Consider the following 21,563-nt stretch of genomic DNA (forward strand, 5'->3'; position numbering starts at 1 on the left):
TGCTTCGATTTTAGATTGACCTTGTTATCACTCCAATCATGAAATGTTATGCATACCAATTGAATTGTTTCAGTGAATTCACAATACGCAATTCCAAACTTGGTCATTTCATACATGTACAAACCTATTTCGTTCATCGATTTTAAAAAAAATTGATTTTTGGTTTATAAATAAAGCTAATAATGTAGAACGTTTCCTCTTTTTTTGGAATATACATAAAAATGTCATATAAAACGATCAACAATGAATTACGTGAAGCTATTATTGCAATGTTGTTTCATATTAGGTCGGAAAAAAGTGTGTTTTGCACATTTTATTTGTGAAAAGGCGGTATGCGCTTACGTGTTTTGTGTAAGAGATTTAAATACCCGACAAGGATGGATAACCGTGGTTCCGTGTTTTTTTTTTTTTTTTTTACGTTTTATGATCAGTCAAGCCTGTTCCTGAATTTTGCCATTCCTTAAAGATTGTCAAGGAAGGAATCTCACGAACAAATCTCATCAACTCAACAAAAAGAGGACAAATATGGCCAAGTTACATAAGTTTACAGCGGTAAGGTTGTCATTTTCTCCCCTTTATTTCTCGGCTAAAAATCTTTTGAGTAGGTCGTAGTTACATTCGTAATTAATTAACTGAAAGTAGAGTCGAGTTCAACAGTGTTATATTGTTAATCACAACAGATACGGAAGTTTTAGAAACTGTAATCAGGAAAGATGCAGAACTTTTAAGCTGACTATTCTGTTCTTTTAAATTGGTAGAATAATGCGGAGAGTTTTGGATTTCGTACGAGTGCATGCAAAACTTCATGGAAAATAAAGCTAACAAGCTATGCAACTATGGCACTTTCATTAACCTAGAAAGTAATCTGCTATTTTACTTTGAACATTTTTTAACTTTCGATCGGAGGAAAAAATGATTCAGAACCGAAAGAACTACTGAAATCATTTTTGATGGAATTAATTATAACACTTCTTTATATCGTTAGTGCAGGCTAGGACCATAAAACGACATCTGTGTCGTTACTAAGTCACCTGTGAAAACTTTTCTGTAGTTTACGTTCATAAAAAAATATGCCACGACAACCTAGAATTTCGAACGACATAAACTTAAATTTATGCACATAAACATTGTAAAGTGCGGTGTATATCATAACTGATTTAGGTAAAGTTACGAAAAAACGACACTATAAATGACGATTCAACCGCATCTTCTCTTAAATCACGGTGTTTATCACTTCCGGATTTGTTTACCCGAATCCATTAACACCATTCACTATCAATGAATTGTCGCGTCTAACTATAGTTAATTTTAAAGAAAAAAAATGAACTGCGCACCAGCTCTTTCTGCCCCCCCCCCTTTCCCCACACTTTATAGATATTACTTTGCTGCACATACTTGTCTTACTCTGAGTCGAAATGTTTGCATAACAATTTCAAGAAATTAATAAAAAAAAGTATTCTTTACTTTTAAAAAATAATCAGTAATTAAAATTATTAGATGTTTACACTTTCTTATCTCTTTTCTATCTATAAAAATAAAAATTGCAGATATAATCAATGAACAGTTTTCAAGACCGAAACATTCATGTATCGAAACAATTGTTATCAAATAAACTTTCCCAAATGTTGTTAATGGCAAATTCTTGCGCACATTTAGAATTTACTTAGTATGGCATGAAATAATGTATCACAAAGAAAATATATTGGAAAAAGTGAAAAGTAATTTGGCACATAAATGGGATGATAAAATTACAGAAACCATAAAGTATAAGGGTATAAAGTAGTCTGTGGCGTAATTTTAGGCACACATTTAGTTACACTTGCCGGATGCCTCAGATAGAATCTACAATGATCACAACAAAAACTTCCAAACTGAATCAGAATGAGTTACAAATTTAAAATCCAAAGAAACAATAGATCCTTTCTTTTAAAAAAATGGGGAGATAACAATATCATATCCTTTCTACAGATAATCAAAATAAAAACAAAATATCTTGACAACAAACAGAAATCCCTAGCAGTGCCTATAAAGGTATACATGTATAATGTTTTCTCTTTTAGATACATACTAGAGTTGATCATGCGCCCTCATTAAACAGAGACATTAGTCAACAAGTGTAAAAGATCTATTGTTTATCATTTGGACTCTAGATAAATGAAATTTATATGGGCCGGAAAAGTTCATCCACGTTTTGCAAAAGAAATATTTATTTCGGTTTCCTGTATTTATAGCTAAATAATGAAGACCTTGAAAATGGTGAAAGTAATCTTTTTGAAAACCCGTCATATATGTGTGATCTTGACGACAGAGAAGAACCAAAACGTAAGTAGAAGTGATACTGACGAAGTCCTTCAAGATAGCTGAATTTCTTTGATATATTCTTTAGTGACTGCAACATTGGGTGCTCTGTATCGTTTAACCTAAACCACAGTCAAGAATTGCTTCGGACTGGATTTGACCAACATTTTCCGGATAAGTGACCAGTTTTAGGTCTTTAGAGCAGGTCCATTCTAAAGTAACTATAAGTCCTATGTTGACCAAACTTGCATGGATGATATGTCTAAGAATACACACTACAGACTTGCTTCAGATACTGGATCCGACCAACATTTTCCGGATGAGTGACCAGGTTTAAGATTTTGGAGCAGGTCCATTACCAAGAAACTGTAAGGCCTTCTTGAAACAAACTTGCTTGGATGATACATCAAGCGATGCACACTAACATATTTATTTCAATAGCTGGATTTGAGCTACTTTTTTGGATGAGCGTTTAGGTTCAAGTTTTTGGAAAAAACTCATTCGAGTGTAATTTCAACCCCTATCTCATCCAAACTTTCAAGGATCTTGCACTAGGGCTGCACACTAACAGACTTATTTCGGATGCTGGGTTTGATCATTTTCCAGACGAGTGACCAGATTTAAGTTTTTGTAATGTTCCCTACCTAGAACAAACATACATAGTTGATGCATCAAGGGATGAAGACTACAAAACTTACAAAACTTGCTTCAGATGCTGGATTTGACCAACATTTTTCAGATGAGTGACCAGGATAAAGTTTTCAGAGTAGGTACATTCTAGTGTAAATTCAAGCCCTACCTGCACCAAAGTTTGCTGGATGATGCTTCCAGGGATACTCACTACCAGACTTGCGTCTGATGCTGAATTTGATCTCATTTCTGGATGAGTGACCAAGTTAAAGGTTTTGGAGCAGGTTCATTCCAGTTTAATTTAAGCCCTTCATAGAGAAAACTTGTACTTCTTAGAGCAAACTTGATACATCTGGGGATTGACGTTACCAGGCTTACTTTGAATGCTGGACCTGACTGATGTCTTTTTTCTTTTTTTTTTTCTTTTTTTTTTTTTTTTTTTTTTTTTGAGCAGGTCCATTCAAAGTGAATATACATGTACTGCCTACCAGGACCAAACATGTATGGATGATGCATCAAGGGATGCACACTAATAGACTTGCTTTGTATACTAGATCTGACCTGCATTTTCTGGATAAATGGGATGAGTGAAAAGTTTAAAGTTTTTAAAACAAGTCAATTCCCAAGTGAATGGAAGCTCTCCCTGGACCAGCATCTCATAAATGTTGCAGCTAGGGATGCACATTGCTAGATTATTAGTTAAGTGTAGGACTTTGCCTTACTTTTAGATAACATTCGTTGAGGTGAGCTCTGTAATCTTTGATTATCCATGTTTGTTATGCAATTCCTGTAAAACTTTAGCTTGGAGTTAAAAATTGAGATAATTCTGTGAAATGGCAGTGACATATAAAATGATTGTCAAAAGTCAGATCTTAGATGGTCTTAAGATCTGTCTCAAAGGACAGATTTTACGATAGTTTTGTGAAACCTAGCAAACCTACCAGTAATGCAAAAAATGAGATTAATTATGATTGTAAACACAGCCTATAGATAATTCAGTCTGATAATCTGTAAAAAAAAAAATCATACTGATAATATAATGAAATCTTTATCTGTAAAAAATTTGATTATATCTTTCATATATCTGTTTTTAAAAGTAATCAAAATGATGTAAAATATTCGGTTATTTTACAAGAAAAATATCTTAAAGGCTTTTAATGATATTTATTAATTTTAAAAATAAAAGGATTTTTAATATAAGATTTTATAATGAGATTATCAGCAATCCGAATCTCATAAATTAAAATTCGATTCATAAAAAAAATCAACGACTTGCAGCGAAGGCGTTTTCTTTTCAATAGATGCAGTTCAATTCTCGCCTCCTAAAAAACGCTGCACAAGAGGCAACTTTGCAGTTGTAATATTTATCTTGGCTGCCGGAGGATTAGCGGTGTTTCTGATTGTCAAATTTGCACGTACGTATCAGCAAAGAAAAAAAAAACTTATGTGGAGCAACAATTTCAATTTATATTCATATATGGAAAATTTGATTTGTACCTTATTCTATCTTTTCCAGAGGACAATTATGATGTAGATCCCAGTAAGTTATTCATTTTGAATATATATATATATATATATATATATATATATATATATATATATATATATATATATATATATATATATATATATATATATATATATATATGTGAGATAAATAGATATAAATGTAACCAAAAATTATTAAACTAAGATAAAATTTACACATAAAGAAGCAATGTTAGAAAGTTTTAGTTTAACTCAGTAATTTGACGCATTCAATTCAGCACCACGACCAAGACTTGGAGAGACTATCACCAAGACCTCCGATACAAGTTAGTATAACGCACTCATTTTCTGTTTTACGTTTTGAAAATCTTGACTTCAAGCTGTATATAACTCTTAAAATATTTTAAATCTGATATTCAGTTATTGTTTATGTATTTTCAAATGCAGTTTCAGTGAGGGGTTGATTAAGACTTACCAATTTTTTAGATGTTTATTTTAAAGGTTTGTTCTTTGATGTTACTATAAGACTCTCAAATCAAATCTGGACCAATGATTTCTTGAACACAAACTCTGAAGCGTATAGGAATTTATCGAACAGCTTCAAACAACAGGTAATGTAGTTATTCATATAAAATCTTTAAAATAAAAAACAGAAACGAAAAGGACATTTGTATGATCACACTAGCAAACAATATGCACAGAAACTATCTCAATAATACGAAAAAGAACCAGGCAAAATAAAAATTTATAAGCAATATGCAACTATGATATCAAATGTTTTCATTTTATAGATCAAGGAAGGTTTGAACGAGACAGAAATTGGACCTTACCTAAGTGACGTTTTTATTATTGGTATAAGGTAATAAATTGTAAAACCTATTTTTTTTTTTTTTAATTTTCTCTTGAGTCTGTACAACACATTGCATATCAATTATTATTAAGTCATTTATTTCTTTATACTAGTACATCGATAGACAGAAAAACAATAATAATTTGTATTAGAAAATGATTCACACAAAATTTTATCTATATGAATTCAAATTATCTAAATATGATGTTTGCTTCCACGCATATTTTCCCAAAGTTTTTACGGTTTTCATATATTACCTGCTAGTACGCTATAACCTTCATGAAATTTCAGGAATGGAAGTATTATCATTGATGTTCTTGTACAACTAAAAGCTCCCTCCTCGTCATCATCGCTGTTATCTAGTCTTAGAAACGCCACCGATAGGGCAAAATCCAGTGGATTACTGCCTTTACTAGCGGATGTTGACACTGAAAGCATTAACATTTCATTATATATAACTCCCACATCTTCTCCAACAACGACAACAGTTATTAAAAATACAACTTCCTCTGAAATCCAGTCATCATCATCATCATCATCATCAACAACAACAACAACTTCATCGTCAAAAAATGAGACAACGATAATATCTTCAACCCTATTGATGTCAACACCATCAACAACGCCTACAAGTAAGTATCAAATTAAAACGATAACCAAACAAAGAATATAAAATGCTAAGCTAATTATTTGATACAGCAAATACAAAAAAATCATCGGATATCTGTACTGTTGGGGGTGAGTATTACGTAATTTCTTTCTCTTGTAAAATTACTCACTTTTCAAATGAATGTGTAAATAAGCCTACTAGCATATCTTACTGTCTTAGCTGTATGTATTTCAGTCATTCTACGATAAAATAATTGTTTCAAATAGCAAAATTAATATCATAATTCTCTTAAGGACATATCAGTGAACTTGAAAAAGAAAAAAGAAATGTCCACAAATCTGGTATCTTTAATTTTTAACAACAATCTTAAGATACCATTGATTTTAAGGTAATGTTACGGAAGTTAATGTTTGATTTACTCTTATTATTTTTTTTAATAAATCTGAATTTGACCACTTTTGCATTTTCTGATGTTCAGTATAGAACATGAAGTTTTGCATTAATCCGATATCAAGTTAAAAGTTTGGGAAAAGACATCGTTATGGAAGTTAATTTCCAGCAATAAAAGTTAAAATTCTCTGCAGTAGTTAAAATAAACGTTTGTTTTAGGAAGATAAACAAAAGTATAAAGCATTTCTCTCCCAAAATAATATTTTTTGTATACTTTTAATGCAAAAACTTTCCTGAATTACCGTTACGGAAGTTAAATTTTTAAGAGAGACAACGTTTTTGTTTAATTATTTTGTTATGTCGAACATGTAATGGTCTAAAATAGCTGACTCGCAATTAGAGTCGATGATGTTAGGTTTTATGGTCACTTTCAGATAAGTTTCATTTCTTTTTTAAATCTGTATTCTGTGCGTGAAATTCAAAACAAAATCGTAACGGAAGTTCATTGATTTTCAGCGACATGCAATGATTTCATATGAAAGAAGATCCATGTATTTCTTTTTGAGAAGTGGTTTGATTTCTTTACTTTTTTTTTTTTTTTTTTTACATTTTTTTTATTACAATATATTCCGAACGTTTATACGGGTGAAAATTTCATTTTGAAATTTATAAATGAATAAAGCGACATTTAGATTTGCATTGGAATACATTTTTCAACATTACATTGTGTTCATATCAAAACTTTAACTGCATAAATATCGGTAAATATTTATAAAACCATGTGTGTATATTAAGTCATAGAGTTGAAATCGATCTTTAATTTTACACTTAAGATATTACAACGGTAAATTTGTAAGTGCCTTAAAAAAAACTTAATTGGACATGTTTTTGTATAATGACTTTTGTTTTTGTCTCTGTCGATAAGTACATTTTTATAAGTATTTCTGTTTTATTTTACCATAGTAAGAGTGATGTACCATATTACTATTTTAAAAAAAGTTTTAAAACGTAGTAAATTATTCTATTTCAGCTTTTCCTTGTAATAACTCAGAATACTTAACCAACATCTTGATATCTCAATGCTTGAATACTACCCAGCTAGGTGAGGTGAAACAGTCCACCGATGATGTCAAGTGCAAGTAAGATTATGAAAGCATCTGTGAACGCAATGAATCTTATTGTATATTGCATTTCCACTTGCTAAATAGATTCTACGTAACTGCTGCAGTATGCATGGACCATGAGTATCGAAACTGGAAATGAAACACTTTATATTCATTTCAACTTAGCAAGTGTAAACAACTTTGAAAGCAAAGAAAAGAATGCCAGGCATATGTGCTGTTATTCTTAAATATGTAACTGTAAATGCTCACAGATGTTCGAATTAAATTAAAAAGAACCGCGTGCAAATTCTCGACTTTTTTGAGAGTTTTCAATGTTTGAAAGTTATTTTAAGATTGTTTTGGATTCATTCTACTACTACTCTTATTATGTGTACATGTAGTTAAGTTTGAGTTTTATGTACAAGATGAACAGACCAGATTTTATAATTACTGATTCTATCATTACTCTGTTGTAGATTTGTCCTTACTTCCATAGATTGTGTTCTCGACAAAATACAAGAGAAATTTAATCTCACGTGTTCAGAAGCGGACAAAACTGCTGCTGCAAAAGAGTTTTCTAGTGTTGTTCAGAGCTCTATCGGAATCAATCCGGAAATTTGTATGAATTAACCATTTTAAATTAATTATATTAATTTTTTGGGCTCCTTTTGTCTTGCATAAAACTGAATGTAACACACTATCATAAAAGTAGGACGTGTATAATTTTCATATATTTATGATTTAGCAAATACGTAGGTAATAGATAACACATCAGTCGGAATCAATAATTAGATAGATCCACTGTACTTACATGAATTAATTTTGAATTGGATAACTTCAGTACACATACATTATAAAATTATTTTTGGAAAAATACAGTACCTAAAGAATTTTACAATAGTAATCTTACAAATCTAATAATTTCTTCAAAGGCATTACTCCATCAACCTCCTTACCGCCCCCAATGATGACGACAACAGCGATGAAAATAAGTAAGAATCTTACTAAACTGAAACATAAAGAACCAGAAGTCTCTGATGAGACTGTAGCTCTACTGGCCTGTACATATAACAAAGAAAAAGTAGCAATGGGAACTTTGCAACATGCAGCAATAAATAGAATTATTTATCTTAATGCAGTCTACTTGTGTGCAAAGTTATATTGAAATCAGACCAAAACTGTAGGAGGAATAGCATTTTGAAAAATTGTTTACAGATTGCTAGACAGACAGAGGGACGAACGACGGACACCTTACTATTGCATAAGCTCTTCTGGTCTCTGACCAGTAGAGCTAAAAATAGGGGAAAATAGGGAAATTGTTATTGTTATTGTTCCTAGTTATCAAAGCAAATGACATAGATGAGAATAGATAGCTGTGAATCTGATATTTATAGTTGCACTTGGCAAAACTTACGGATATAAAAATCAACATTGTAAACCAAAATACGTTCAAATTAGTATCACTCTATACTTATTCCAAGTATAAAATGCATGTATCCAAAACTGGGTTTTAAGTGCGTAGGACGTTTCATGATATAGACATCTAATCATTAACATTTTCCTACAGTTTCAATACACACTTTAAACGCAATATTTTGACCTCCTGTTTCATTTCACCATGTCCATATTAGTACATTGCTATAATCATGCATATGTAATACATTATTATAAACTATTATGTTTTCAGTATCTCCCTGTGATAACTCAGAATACCTGACCAACACCTTAATAAATCAATGTTTGAATACTACCCAGATTAGCGAGGTGTCACAGTCTACTGATGATGACAAGTGCAAGTAAGATAATGAAAGCGTTTGTGAATGAAATCATAATTAAAACTTTTGCACAAAATTCAAATTATTGTAGTTCATTTTTTGGTTCTGTAAATTAGCAGTTTACTAGAAATTCTCTCAAAAGTGTCACTACCCTTACGAAGTAATGTATTTATCTTGTAAATTTCTACAAAGTTTATCATTTAATCAGAAAATAAAGAGAAAATTACTATTCAAAGATGTTTTATGAAATGTAATTTTTAAAGATCAATTTTGCATTTCTAGATGAAAATTTATTGAGAAATATGATTCATTACAATAAAAAGTAGGTTTCCAGACATGAAGAAATTCATGATTTGATTCTTCTATCGACTTCAGTTCTTATACAGATTTTTGTATAAATAGCGTGTATAATCATTACAAGATAACGAATATGCTTTTTATTTGATTTCATGCTTTGTATGAAATACATGTAGGTGAAGGTAAAGAACAGCAATCAATCTCAAAAAACCTACAAACAATAAAATCTGTGAACAGAACATAAGAGGTGGGATTAGGTGCCTAGGAAGCATAAATGTTCCCTTTATACCGGTCCCTCCCGTTGTGCATGAGCGTAATGTATTGATCAGGTACACACAATAATCCGTAGTATAATTAAGCATAAATAAAAAGGGCTAATAACTACATGTATTGGTATGTAACATGTCAGTTAAAAGACAACCCAATGATAAGTTATAATTGCTAACAAGTTCACTATAATGCCGTTTTTAAAAGAGGTTGTTTAAATCCCTGTAATATCAACTTATTGTCAGTAGTTTGCCTCGATTTAAAAGTTGATCCTGTGCAGCGCATCTTTTTGAGTATTGAATACGTTGGGGGGCATAAACTTCCTATGCGGGTGATAAAGAAATATTGCTACATATGCATGTAAGGAAAGTTGACGATGGAAAAGCTGAAGTTATCTCGTTTGTCATACAGTTTATACTGTAAGTATTGAAACAGAAGGGAATTCAAAGAAAATTTTATCTCTTTATGTCCACATGTCAATTTTTGTCCTTTTGTTTGGAGTACATATCAACGTTCTTCAAACCCGATTTTAGAACTTTAAAATATATATGAGATAAAAGAAGCATAGAATGAAAATTGTTGTTATAATAATTTAATTTCAAACTCAATTTAATTTCTCTATCAAATACGTTATAATTACAAGACTAAGTTCTTTTACGAGTCACTTCGTTAATTTAATATCTGAGAAATAATGTGCAGTAATAACATTCATTAAATTTTCAGATTTAGTTTAGTCGCCGTAAATAAAGCGAAAAAAAAACTATATATAACATCCTCATCGTTACTATTTCTGCTTAACATTTGAAACGTGGCATTACGTCCCAATGAGAATTTTTGCAATTAAAGGGTCTTTAATCCCTAAAAATGAATCATGAATCACGATATATTTAAAACAGCTTATAGAGACAAAAGGGATACATTCTAGATATCATGTAGTGCATATAAGAATACAAAAATAGGAAAAAGGTTAAAACAACTTAAACGATTAAAAAAAATGAAGGGGGGGGGGGTCCATTCCCCAAGTGCCTGTGCAAATAACATCTACTGCACGAGACCTCGGGTTATACGGTCCCGTCTGAAGGACTTGTATGTACGTCTCGAAGTGACATTCGTACCCGCGACGTAAAGTTCAAACTCCCGACTTTTTTTGAGGATTTCTTTCGAAATAAATTCTCAAACCACTGCGACTTATAAAACAGTATTCAGTTCAGCTCGTACATTCTGAACAGCTTTGTGAGCTAGAATGAGAGAATAAATAAAAGATGGATATGCTTTAAATCACGTCATGGAGGAATTTTTGATTAATGGATTAAAAAGTACCTGCCAACTGTTCACAAATCTACAAACACAGTTGAAACATGTTTTTGACTTTCCTGGTGATTTGAGATATACATTGTATTTGTAAAGTTAAAATAAGATATAATAAGACCATATGTTTATATATATATAAAGGGATCTTCCACTGCATGTATTTCAAGACCAATTTTCAAGTATGTCACAAATAATTAGGAGAACATACCATCCCATGCTTTATTGTTACTTAAATGTTCTCTTTTTCAGTTTTGTCCTTGCTTCCATAGATTGTGTTCTGGACCAAATACAAAAGGAACATAATGTCACGTGTTCAGAGGCCGATAAAAATGCTGCTGCAAAAGAATTTTCTAGTGTTGTTCAGAGCTCTATCGGGATCAGTCCGGAAATTTGTATGAATTTAGCGTTTTTAGTTTTCTTTCTTGCATTGTTTACTGTATATAAAAAAATAGCGCATTCGTAGGCATTAGACTAATTAGCGGAATCATGAATATATTTACAATCGTTTAAATTCAATATATAAATATGAATTCATATTTTGGTAATTAGGTACTAGATCACTCAAATTCACAAGCAGTATAAGATTATTTAAAGATAACTTTATTGAAAAAACAGTGTTTGAAGAAAGTACTATGGTGTTACAAATTCAAAATTTTGCAGGCTTAATTCCATCAACTTCGGGACCTCCCCCATTGATGACGACAACGACAAAAATAAGTACGTAACTTTGAAAGTTAAACAATAAAAAGAAAAAAGAATATGTTTATATTAGTATGAATGACATGGCGTATCTGAGAATAACAATCTTTCAAACTGGATATTTTATTTTCTGAGAAAAAAAGACATGTTTCAATAGTAAGTATATATATATATATATATATATATATATATATATATATATATATATATATATATATATATATATATATATATATATATATATATTCCATATCTATGCATTGCCATTTTTCTGCGGGATCAATATACGTTTTGACTGTTAAATTTCAGTACATATATCTCCATTCAACAAATTCAGAATACCAGTAACTATAACTGCTCTTCAATCATAAGCGGGTAATTTCTGTTTCAGTTAATCCTTGTAACAACTCGGAGTATCTAACTAATACCCTATTAGCTCACTGTTTCAATACAAGCCAGCTCAGTGAGGTGTCACAGTCAACTGATAATGTTAAGTGCAAGTAAGATAATAAGAGCTTTTAAGACTTAAACCTCATTTTGCATTCCCAATGTATTAGTTTGTAATTATTTATGTTCTCCAAACGAAGTTTGGGAACATATTGTTAGCTCACCTGAGCTGAAAGCTCAAATGGGCTTTTCTGATCACCTGTTGTCCGTCGTCCGTCCGTCGGTCTGTAATCCTTTGATATTTTCAACTTCTCAAGAAGCACAGGGCCAATTTAAACCAAAATTGAAACAAAGCAACCAAGGTCGAAGGGGAGTTTAAAGTGTTAAAATGAAGAGCCAAACCCCCTTACAAGGGGAGATAATCATGAACAGACAAAATAGGGTGAGGTCATTAATTTTTTTTTCTCAAGAACCAGTGGGCCAGAAAAGATCCTGGGGTAGTGTAAATTCTAAATCGTTCAAATCATGGCCCCCGGGGGTAGGGTGGGGCCACCATAGGAATCCAAATATAGGAAAAAATGTTTTAAAATCTTCCTAAGAGCCACTGGGCCAGAAAAACTGAAACTTATATGAGAGCATCCTGGGGTAGTGTAGATTCTAAATTGTTCAAATCATGACCCAGGGATAGGGTGGGGCCACATGAGTGTAACAATGGGGAAATCTGATGAAGAACAGCAGGGCTAAAGTTTCTAAGGTGAGAGTTATGGCCCATGGGCCTCTTGTTTTTAATTTCTTTTTTTCAAAATTTCTTCTCCGGTACTTTTTGTCCGCGAGTGTTCTCGAAAACTACTCATCAGATTAAGAAGAAACCTTTTTGGGGTTGTATGTAACAGGCATGTTGTGTAGATGTGCGGAAAGAAGGTCATTTTCTGCACATGCATAGACGTGCGGGCGCGTGCAATGAGTGAAATGACAGATATACTTAATATAGCTGTAACTTTTATATTTTATTTATGAAATGCTTTGAAACTCAAATCATAAAGATATATTAGTGTTGATGAGTTGATATCGTCAAATTAGCATGAACTCACGCGCATGCACGTCCCCTCGCTCTGATTATCTGAAATGAAAATTTCAATATTTTCCTTGTTTTTTGACAAAATACTTCGAAATTGAAAATATAGGTATGAATTAAAAGGTTCTACAATATATTTTATGTGGAATTTCTTGAAAACACGCACATTCACTTGTGGTGCATTTTGATTGGCTGAAACCTTAAATGGCTTCTTAAGTTTTCAACAAAACAGACTGAAATTTAGAATATAGATAGGTATAATGGGTTCCTAAATTTTGATACAATCAAAACTGAATGCAAGGACATGCATGCACGTGTGCTGAAATCTGATTGTCTAAGGTTGCTAGCATTTATAACTTTCTTAAGTATTAAAGAAAGAAGATGAAATTCAGCGTAAATATAAATAATACCAGTTCCTACTTCCTACATTATTCACTCATCAGAAATGAATACGAGGACATGCATACGCGTGCGCTGATTTCTGATTTTTTAATAACTTAATATTCATGTTGCTGTAATTTTCTACGTTTTCAGTGAAATTCTTTGAAATCTAAAATGGAGGTTTTTATTATGGCATTCTATGAGATGACGTACATTTATATAGTAATTTTCAAAATCATGTGCATACACGTGTATTTGAATCTTATTTGCTTATGCTCATTGTGCTATTTATGCATTGTTCTCCCCCCCCCCCCCCCCCGAAAAAATTAAGGAAAATAAGTTAAGAAAGTCTATTAAATAGAAAGATTTTGCTTAATTTAGTATGAAGCTTATAGGGAATGGGGTCCCAAAGGGATTAGCGGGAGCGTGTGGGGAACACCATGTAACGTCTCCGTTACGATGAGAACTAGTTTGAATTAAATCAAAGGAAATTTGAGCGTTTTTCTCCACACTTGATAGAATTGAACGAATAGTGTTAATTAGAGAACTATATTAGCATTAAAATTAAGTTTCTAATGTTTTTAATGTTGTTAATTTAATTATTGGATTTATAACTACAAATGAGTAATGATAATACTACACAAATTTTGTACATCACTTTTCATCAAACACTCACACATTATATTATTTAAGGGCAATCATGTCAATAAAAGAGAGTTTTGAGGATTAAAGGATAAAAAAGAGTCGATTGAAAGGCCCCCTGCCCTGAATAATTTTGTATTCGATGTCTTGATTAATGAAGAATCTGTAAACAGCCCACCCAAAATTTAAATTTAAAGGATACACATAAGATATCAGCCTTTTCTTCTTTTCTCATAAATATCCATATAATTATTTTTTCTTTAACAAGGAAGAAATTAAGTGGTTTAGTAGACCTCTTCCTTCGATTTTCAAGAAGTTCTTATCGTATATACATATATCATATCACAGCTGATCATATGGAAATATTAACATACGATAATACAATCATTGATTCTTCTGTGTCATTTTTTTTAGGTTTGTCATTGCATCCATTGATTGTGTGCTGAACCAAATACAAATGGATTTTAATATCACGTGTTCAGAGGCTGATACAATGGCTGCTGCTAAAGAATTTTCTAGTATCGTTCAGGCCTCCATCGGGATTAATCCGGAGATTTGTAAGATATCATCTCTATCAAAGCGTAGACAAAAAAATCAATTTGCATGACCGATTGAGTATCAATGCTTAAGAATAGCCATGGTGGCTGTTTTTGTCACATTCAGGTTTATAACCTCATTAAGTCTTGCATTTATTCAAATCTTAAAGTCATGTGCATTATCGAGAACTGAAATTTAATTTTGTAATTAATTCATTGTTCCCATTTTTAAAAAAAATATTTATCTTAATAAGTTAATTACCCGCAAAAATTGTCCCTTAAAGTTTCGTTTATATATTTCAATAGATTAAATCAGTGATTACAGTTATATCCCTTATTAGGTAGATAATTGTAATTAGATATATTAAATTAAATCTGAACAGTATCGTTATTTTGTTCGTCATTTGAAGCTTTGAGACATCACTTTTGAAAACTATATTTCGGTTGTATACACTTAAAATATGTTATTTCAAACATTGACAAATATCAAATGTAGACTTCTTTACTGTATACCTACAATATTCCATACCCAATGTTACTTCCAAATACCGACTCAAAACATATAATGAGGGTAGGATGATGCATATTTAAAGTAAACCAGCTTCGGCGAATATTCAAATATATTTTAATACTTTATTTGAAAATTCGAATATGTATTATTGACAAAATTGGCATCCCTATTAATTATAAAACATTTTTTTAATTATCTGATAAGAACGGTTACTTTAATTGCTTATTTTTGTAAAATATTGATCACTTGTTTAGAAAATCGGAGAGCTTAAACGTATCTACTTGTTGCATTAATAAGAAATCAAATGACAATGTTCGAAGGAATTGTAGGCCTTTCAACAAGTCCACTGACCCCAACTTCAACCCACATGGCTAATGTGACTACTGGAACAGTAACACAATTACTCACAACGAAAACAGCAATATCAACATCAGAAACAATGACAACGAAAATAGCAATGTTATCATCAGAAACAATGACAACGATGTCTTTACATACATCACCATCATCCCCAACCACAAGAACAACAATGGCAATGTCATCAACTGAAACAACAAGAACAACGCCATCCCTCACAACAGCAACAACATCACCCACAACAACATCATCTTTACCTGAAACATTAACAACATTATCACCAACATCATCATCCACAACAAGAAAAACAACAATTTTTATACCTACCATAATGACAACAACAACATTATCACCCACAACGACAAAAGTGACAATATTGTCAAAGGAAACAACTACTACTTCATCACCTACAAAAATGACAACAACAATGGCATTTCCCACAACGACGACAACATTCTCGTCACCCACAACAACAACATCAAAGCCATTACCTACAACGATAACTATGTCAAAAATAACTACATCATCACCCATAACTTCATCAACAATGACAACAGAAATGGTATCATCCACAGCAAAATCATCGCCATCATCACCCCCAACTTTGACATCAATGTTGTCACCCACTACAATAAGAACAACATCGACAACGTTATCATCAACAATATCGACAACGTTATCACCAACAACATCGACAGCGTTATCATCAACAACATCGACAAATACATAACTCCAAACAAGTAAGTTCCATATTAATGAGGAAACATATTTAAAGTTATTTTTGAATTAAAATGAGTTAAATCGTGTTTTCCTATTTAAAACGTTAATAAGGATAAGAATCAGTAAGTTGTTAGAACTTATTTTCCAATCCTTTTGATTTATATAATAAACTGTGTTCAAAACAAAACTAAGTTACCCTAATCTCCTCAGTATCTCTGCGATTATCCTCTTGTCCTACTTGCATAGACGACGCCATGATCTTTATTCAGGGTTTAATCTCATGTGAAGTAAAGTAAGCGTTTAAACATAATCTGAGATGTATATTTACGAGTACATGTACGTATTGTAAGATATGTTTCAAATTTAAATTTTGATCTTCGAAAGGGTGAAAGTGGCACTTTCTCTGTTCAAAATTTAATTATTGTAAGAGATATGGCCTTGTGTCTTGCATATTTGTGCGATGGTTTAAATTCCTTAAAGATAGTTTCCATACAAAATTTGTATCTTATTTCGACATACACATGTATGTTCTGGATTTTTGCTCGGTAAACAAAGATTTTATTAATATTCATTATCATCAGAGGTCAAATGGACACAGTGAGGTCATTTTGAGAAAGGAGATTTCAAGCTCTGAAACCTGTTTATAATCATTTTTATACAAAAATTAATGGCTGATGGTGGCTGTGTTCTCAATCAATCTCACTTGGCACAGCTAACGAAAATATAAAACAGCGTTTTTCTAAAAATGGAGGGAGGGGCAAGTTTTCCACTTTTTATTTTTTTTTCTACGATGGAAAAAAAACATATGCGAGAGATTCCCTTCAGAAATGAATTCAAAATTCTGGCCTTATCACTAAAGGTTTTTTGAATTGTTGTTATCTTTATTTCTGATGAATGCTAAAGTGTCTTTAACCAGGCTATAAGCTTAGAAATGCATTTTTCATTACAAGTTCAAATTATAATTTTAGGTTCATCTGGGAGTAAATGAATGGAGTATCTGAGAAAATGAATATATTCTCCAATGATTGGGGTACTGCTGTCCTTGAAGGTGACATGTAGTCAATATACATTTAGTTGAATGAGTGTAAATGGTAAAAGATAATTGCTGCACTAACTTGATTACCGAGTGAATCCAAATCCTATGTTATGTACAGACCTAGAAATGAGGTTTTTTAATACGCGCCATTCACTATCTGTCATTCCATCAAGTCATTTTTACATCATAGTGAATATAAGAAGGACTAAGTAAAAATAATAAAAATAATGTATATAGTTCTTTATTGTCACATCAAACAAGAACGTTTTAAACCAGTGCAATCCGTACAAAGCTTACTATAGCTTGTGATTAATAACTGTTTTCAATGCCATTATATGTGCCATTATATAGTCACATTGAATCTGAGTTAAATTAGTGTATAGTTTTATATATTGTATTGCATATGTAAATGTGCTAATTTGAGGAGTTTGGATAGGAGGGTTAGGGATGAATGTTTCTACAGCTATTATGCACAAAATAATAATTTAGAGATACATGTACAATGTATTATTTTTTTTTTTATTTTTTTGAATATTGACCTAATTTGTAGTCACCCCTGTGCTGTCATTCTGCAAACTTTATTTACTTTACCAAGTTACAAAAGAATAAAGTTGATTTGAAGGAATTATACATAACAAAGGTGATAAAATATGTAAATGTACAATGATTGATGAATTTTTTGATATAAAAAATAACAGACCTATATGCATTCCAGAATTACTGTATGTCTCTTTATACTGTTATGTAGGTTGGTCCCAACGGATCTGTGCTCAGAGTATCACAAGCGGCTTGTAACAAGTTTAGCTACTAGAAATATCTATACTTATAAATTAATAAATTTTGCAAATTAACTCCTAAACGGGTGCACCAGAGTTCTTACTTACTCCTCTTTCAAGATGATGTCCGTAAACTATATTTAGATTTCACTCGCATAGTAAGTATCGTACATTAAATTAAAAGTCTACTTTTATTTTCTATAAACAGCCATGAAATAGCAAAAACATGAGTACGGTGGCGTTTCCGGTTGGCAGATCTAAGATACTGGCAATTTTTAATGAAACTGACAACAAGCGATCATTTATTTATTTCATAAAATGTCATCACTGAATTATTCAATGAAAACTTGATTTAAATGATATAAAAGAAATAAGTTGTGATATAACCGATTAAAAAGGGAAATGTGCAAATTAATTTCGTCATTCACCGATCTTAATATTGATGGAAGCTTCTAAAACATCATATAGCATCTAGCCCGATGTTAAAAAGAAAAAAAGAGGCGATCATTTAAAAAAAAGCTTTTGTATGAATGGTCATTGAAATAATGATAAATCATTGACAACACTATAAGTTTTGAATATATTTATATATCGAAAGACTATATAATATGTTGACGGTGCGACCGTTGGGGCGAGCGCAGTGATCACTTCATTATTATGATCCGCCTCTTCAAACCGCACGAGACATTTGGAACGTCTAGACTGTGACGTCACATGACGTCGTATGTTAGCTGCATTTCCATAAACAAAGTTTAAAAAGTGCAAATATTTTAACAAAGAACGTTTAATCTACTATCTGCATGCAATATCCATTAACTTAAGGTGAGTTTATTTTGTGTGAATTTTTAGTTGTTGTCACCGCGTGAACGAAGTTAGCAGCGAGAACAAGAAGCGATGCATTGTGGGTCAGAATTACTGCGGAAAAAAATTCTATTGAATGAATGTGCAGTAGTCCGAATTTTCTCTTCGCCCAGGCGTTGTCGTTAGAGCTCGCAGTGACGAGCGGCGCTTCGCGCCGCTCGCTGCGCTCGCTATTACATGTATGTAGTAGGTTTTTCTAATAAATTCATCGGTAAAATTTGTATATATTCCTTACTGAGAGCATCGTGACAACGAACCCGAAGTACAATTTGTACTTCATAATAAACTTGCTTACATGAAATGAGAAAAATCCTCATAACTCTGTACAACTTCCAGTCAAAAGTTTGTATAAAACGAATCTCCAATAAATGTCACATATGTTTTTAAAGACGAAGCAGATATAGTTCCGAGATTTCATATTTTGTATCTACAAATAATTTTGTTTCGGCATGTCAACAGTGCGACGTTATCAAATTTTGCGCGTCATCGATTTGGGTAGAAATCATTCATTATAGTCTCACAGGGGTTATTTCAAAGTTTTGTTAAAAACGAAAATCTTATGATTTGATATTTGCCTTATCCAACTAGCCCCTTCATGATAACTGCGGTACTACTCTTTTGCAGGGCAAATTATTTTTTTGTTGACAGACAATTTAATGACGTACACAAGACATTTACTGTTACGTCATATTTCACCGAAGCATATTATTTTGCCCTTCAAAAGAGCAGTACCGCGGTTATCGTGAAACTGTCTACTCTTTGAAATGGTGTATACTCGGCAAATCTCGCGAATATTCACCATTTCACCGTTGGATAAAGCAAATATCAAATCAAACAATATATAGATATTCTCTCTCTCTCTCTCTCTCTCTCTATATATATATATATAATCAATAAGATGGCTTGTGTTAATGTTGAATGTTTACAATACTTTTACTGATTATGCGTGTTTAAGTTAGCTTTCAGTGTTCAGTTGCTATAGTAGCCCTGTGGGGGTTGTTCATATTTGAACATTTTTGCTGATGGTGCTATACAGTTCTGTCATATTATATGAGCTTCAATAATTATAAAATATAGTAAAATAAAACAACAGTAGATCAAATTTGCTCAGCCCATGAACAGGTGAAGTCACATGCCAAAGAGAAGGCGAATAAAATTCCTGTATTAAAAAAGAAGGTCTCAACATAAAGTTGCCTATCCATTCCTGTATGGTGTAAATAACATTTTAATATATTTTTTTCTTTAATTACTTCTTTTAAATCTATGATATAAAAACAATAAACCAAAACAATAAAAAAAAAACCCTTTGCCATAACAAGAAAATATCATATTAGAGACCTTATACATTTTTGGTCCATCTATCTTTAGACTTTATATCCGTTTGTTAAGTTGACAAATTAAAAAAAGACCAAACACATATTTATCAACCTGCACTTAAAATACAGGCAGTGGAAATAAATTTCTATGTCTCAGCACGTGTCTTCAGAAAGTGTTTAAATACCTCTCCAAATATCTCTTTGATATCTCAATTTTCAAAAAAATTATGCCCAAAAATATACTAAAAATGTGTGAAACACCTTTTTGTGACATTTTGAAAACTCAAATTTTTTTTAAGATCTGTGAAATAAATAATAGTGGTTTATATAAGAAATAAATACTTTTCTGATAATAGTCGAACTTTAAAAGTCGACTGTAGCAACTTTTGTTTGACCAAGTTGTGATCGTTACTGATCCTGAAAAAAAAGTAATACCATGTCAGGAGTGCAACAGAAAAAACATCGATTTTAAATATCTGAGAGACAATTAAGTCAAAATAGAATTTTCAAAGTGTAAAACAATAATTGATATACAATTTAAAACTTAAAAATGTTAGCTAAATTACAAGCGACATTTATGAGAGTCAAGTATCTGTGCATACCCAATAATGTCAGGAGTGGAACATTTGATGTTTTGCTCCCCAGCATGAAAAAACAATTTTCAGTATATGATTCTCTGGTTTTATTTTGATAATAAAGACACAAAGAACATTTTTACCAAATAGATTTATCAATTACAGGGTCTGTCTGTGTTTCAGATCTATATTTCTATGGACAGAAGTGCAACACATTTTTTAAAGGATTCAAGTTATATGATGGAAAGACTTCTATTCATGCTAAGGAATATTCTTTAATTAAAAATGATCTTTATATTAATGCAAAAAGTATTTTGATAGCCCAGTTACCCATTAAATTGCTTATTTCTTTCCAAAATCCTCTCATCACTAGGACACCTTGTCTTATCTTCCTTCAATGAATAAAAAAAACTGTAAAACAGTTTGTCATGTGTTGCCACCTTTGTGACGTTTAATAATTTGTTAGAAATTCTCAAAAGTATTATTAACAATGGCATATAATTTTAGCAGACACAAAATATAAATATGAGAAATAAAACAATTTTGTAAAGGGAGATAATCCAAATTTCCAGTAATTACAACTCAGACTTAACAGGTGTGCAAAACAAATTTTATCAAATTGTCTATTCTATTTCAACATCAGGAAATTTAACTAGAATGCATGTACAATAT

The 21,563-nt window shown here is 31.7% G+C and overlaps 1 protein-coding gene and 1 long non-coding RNA gene across 2 annotated transcripts; both read left to right on the forward strand.

Annotated features, from left to right (window-relative positions):
* Positions 1–502: 502 nt before the first annotated feature.
* On the forward strand, positions 503–4,337 carry LOC133179644 (uncharacterized). Its single transcript, XR_009720146.1, has 3 exons — positions 503–552; positions 2,232–2,322; positions 4,230–4,337. It is a non-coding gene; the product is annotated as an uncharacterized LOC133179644 (long non-coding RNA).
* Positions 4,338–4,689: 352 nt separating this feature from the next.
* Positions 4,690–18,212, forward strand: LOC133179651 (mucin-2-like). The gene is made up of 14 exons (XM_061314358.1): positions 4,690–4,742; positions 4,918–5,027; positions 5,208–5,275; positions 5,558–5,898; positions 7,297–7,405; positions 7,846–7,988; positions 8,302–8,361; positions 9,057–9,165; positions 11,269–11,411; positions 11,680–11,736; positions 12,110–12,218; positions 14,618–14,760; positions 15,580–16,347; positions 17,296–18,212. The coding sequence occupies exons 4-13, from the start codon at positions 5,871–5,873 to the stop codon at positions 16,335–16,337; spliced, it is 1,659 nt and encodes a 552-aa protein (XP_061170342.1). The 5' UTR covers positions 4,690–4,742; positions 4,918–5,027; positions 5,208–5,275; positions 5,558–5,870; the 3' UTR covers positions 16,338–16,347; positions 17,296–18,212.
* Positions 18,213–21,563: the final 3,351 nt, after the last annotated feature.

The sequence above is a fragment of the Saccostrea echinata genome, unplaced genomic scaffold (genome assembly GCF_033153115.1).
Source record: "Saccostrea echinata isolate AGI-Se365-2 ecotype Australia unplaced genomic scaffold, CSIRO_AGI_Sech_v1 ptg000001l, whole genome shotgun sequence".
Classification (NCBI taxonomy): Eukaryota; Metazoa; Mollusca; class Bivalvia; order Ostreida; family Ostreidae; genus Saccostrea; species Saccostrea echinata.

Bases quoted from the DNA above. Each gene is read 5' to 3' on its own strand.
- LOC133179651 (XM_061314358.1), top strand. From the start codon at position 5,871: ATGTCAACACCATCAACAACGCCTACAA. The intron at 7,989-8,301 runs GTATGAATTAAC...ATTTCTTCAAAG, and splicing joins CGGAATCAATCCGGAAATTT to GCATTACTCCATCAACCTCC. The intron at 9,166-11,268 runs GTAAGATAATGA...TCTCTTTTTCAG, and splicing joins ACTGATGATGACAAGTGCAA to TTTTGTCCTTGCTTCCATAG.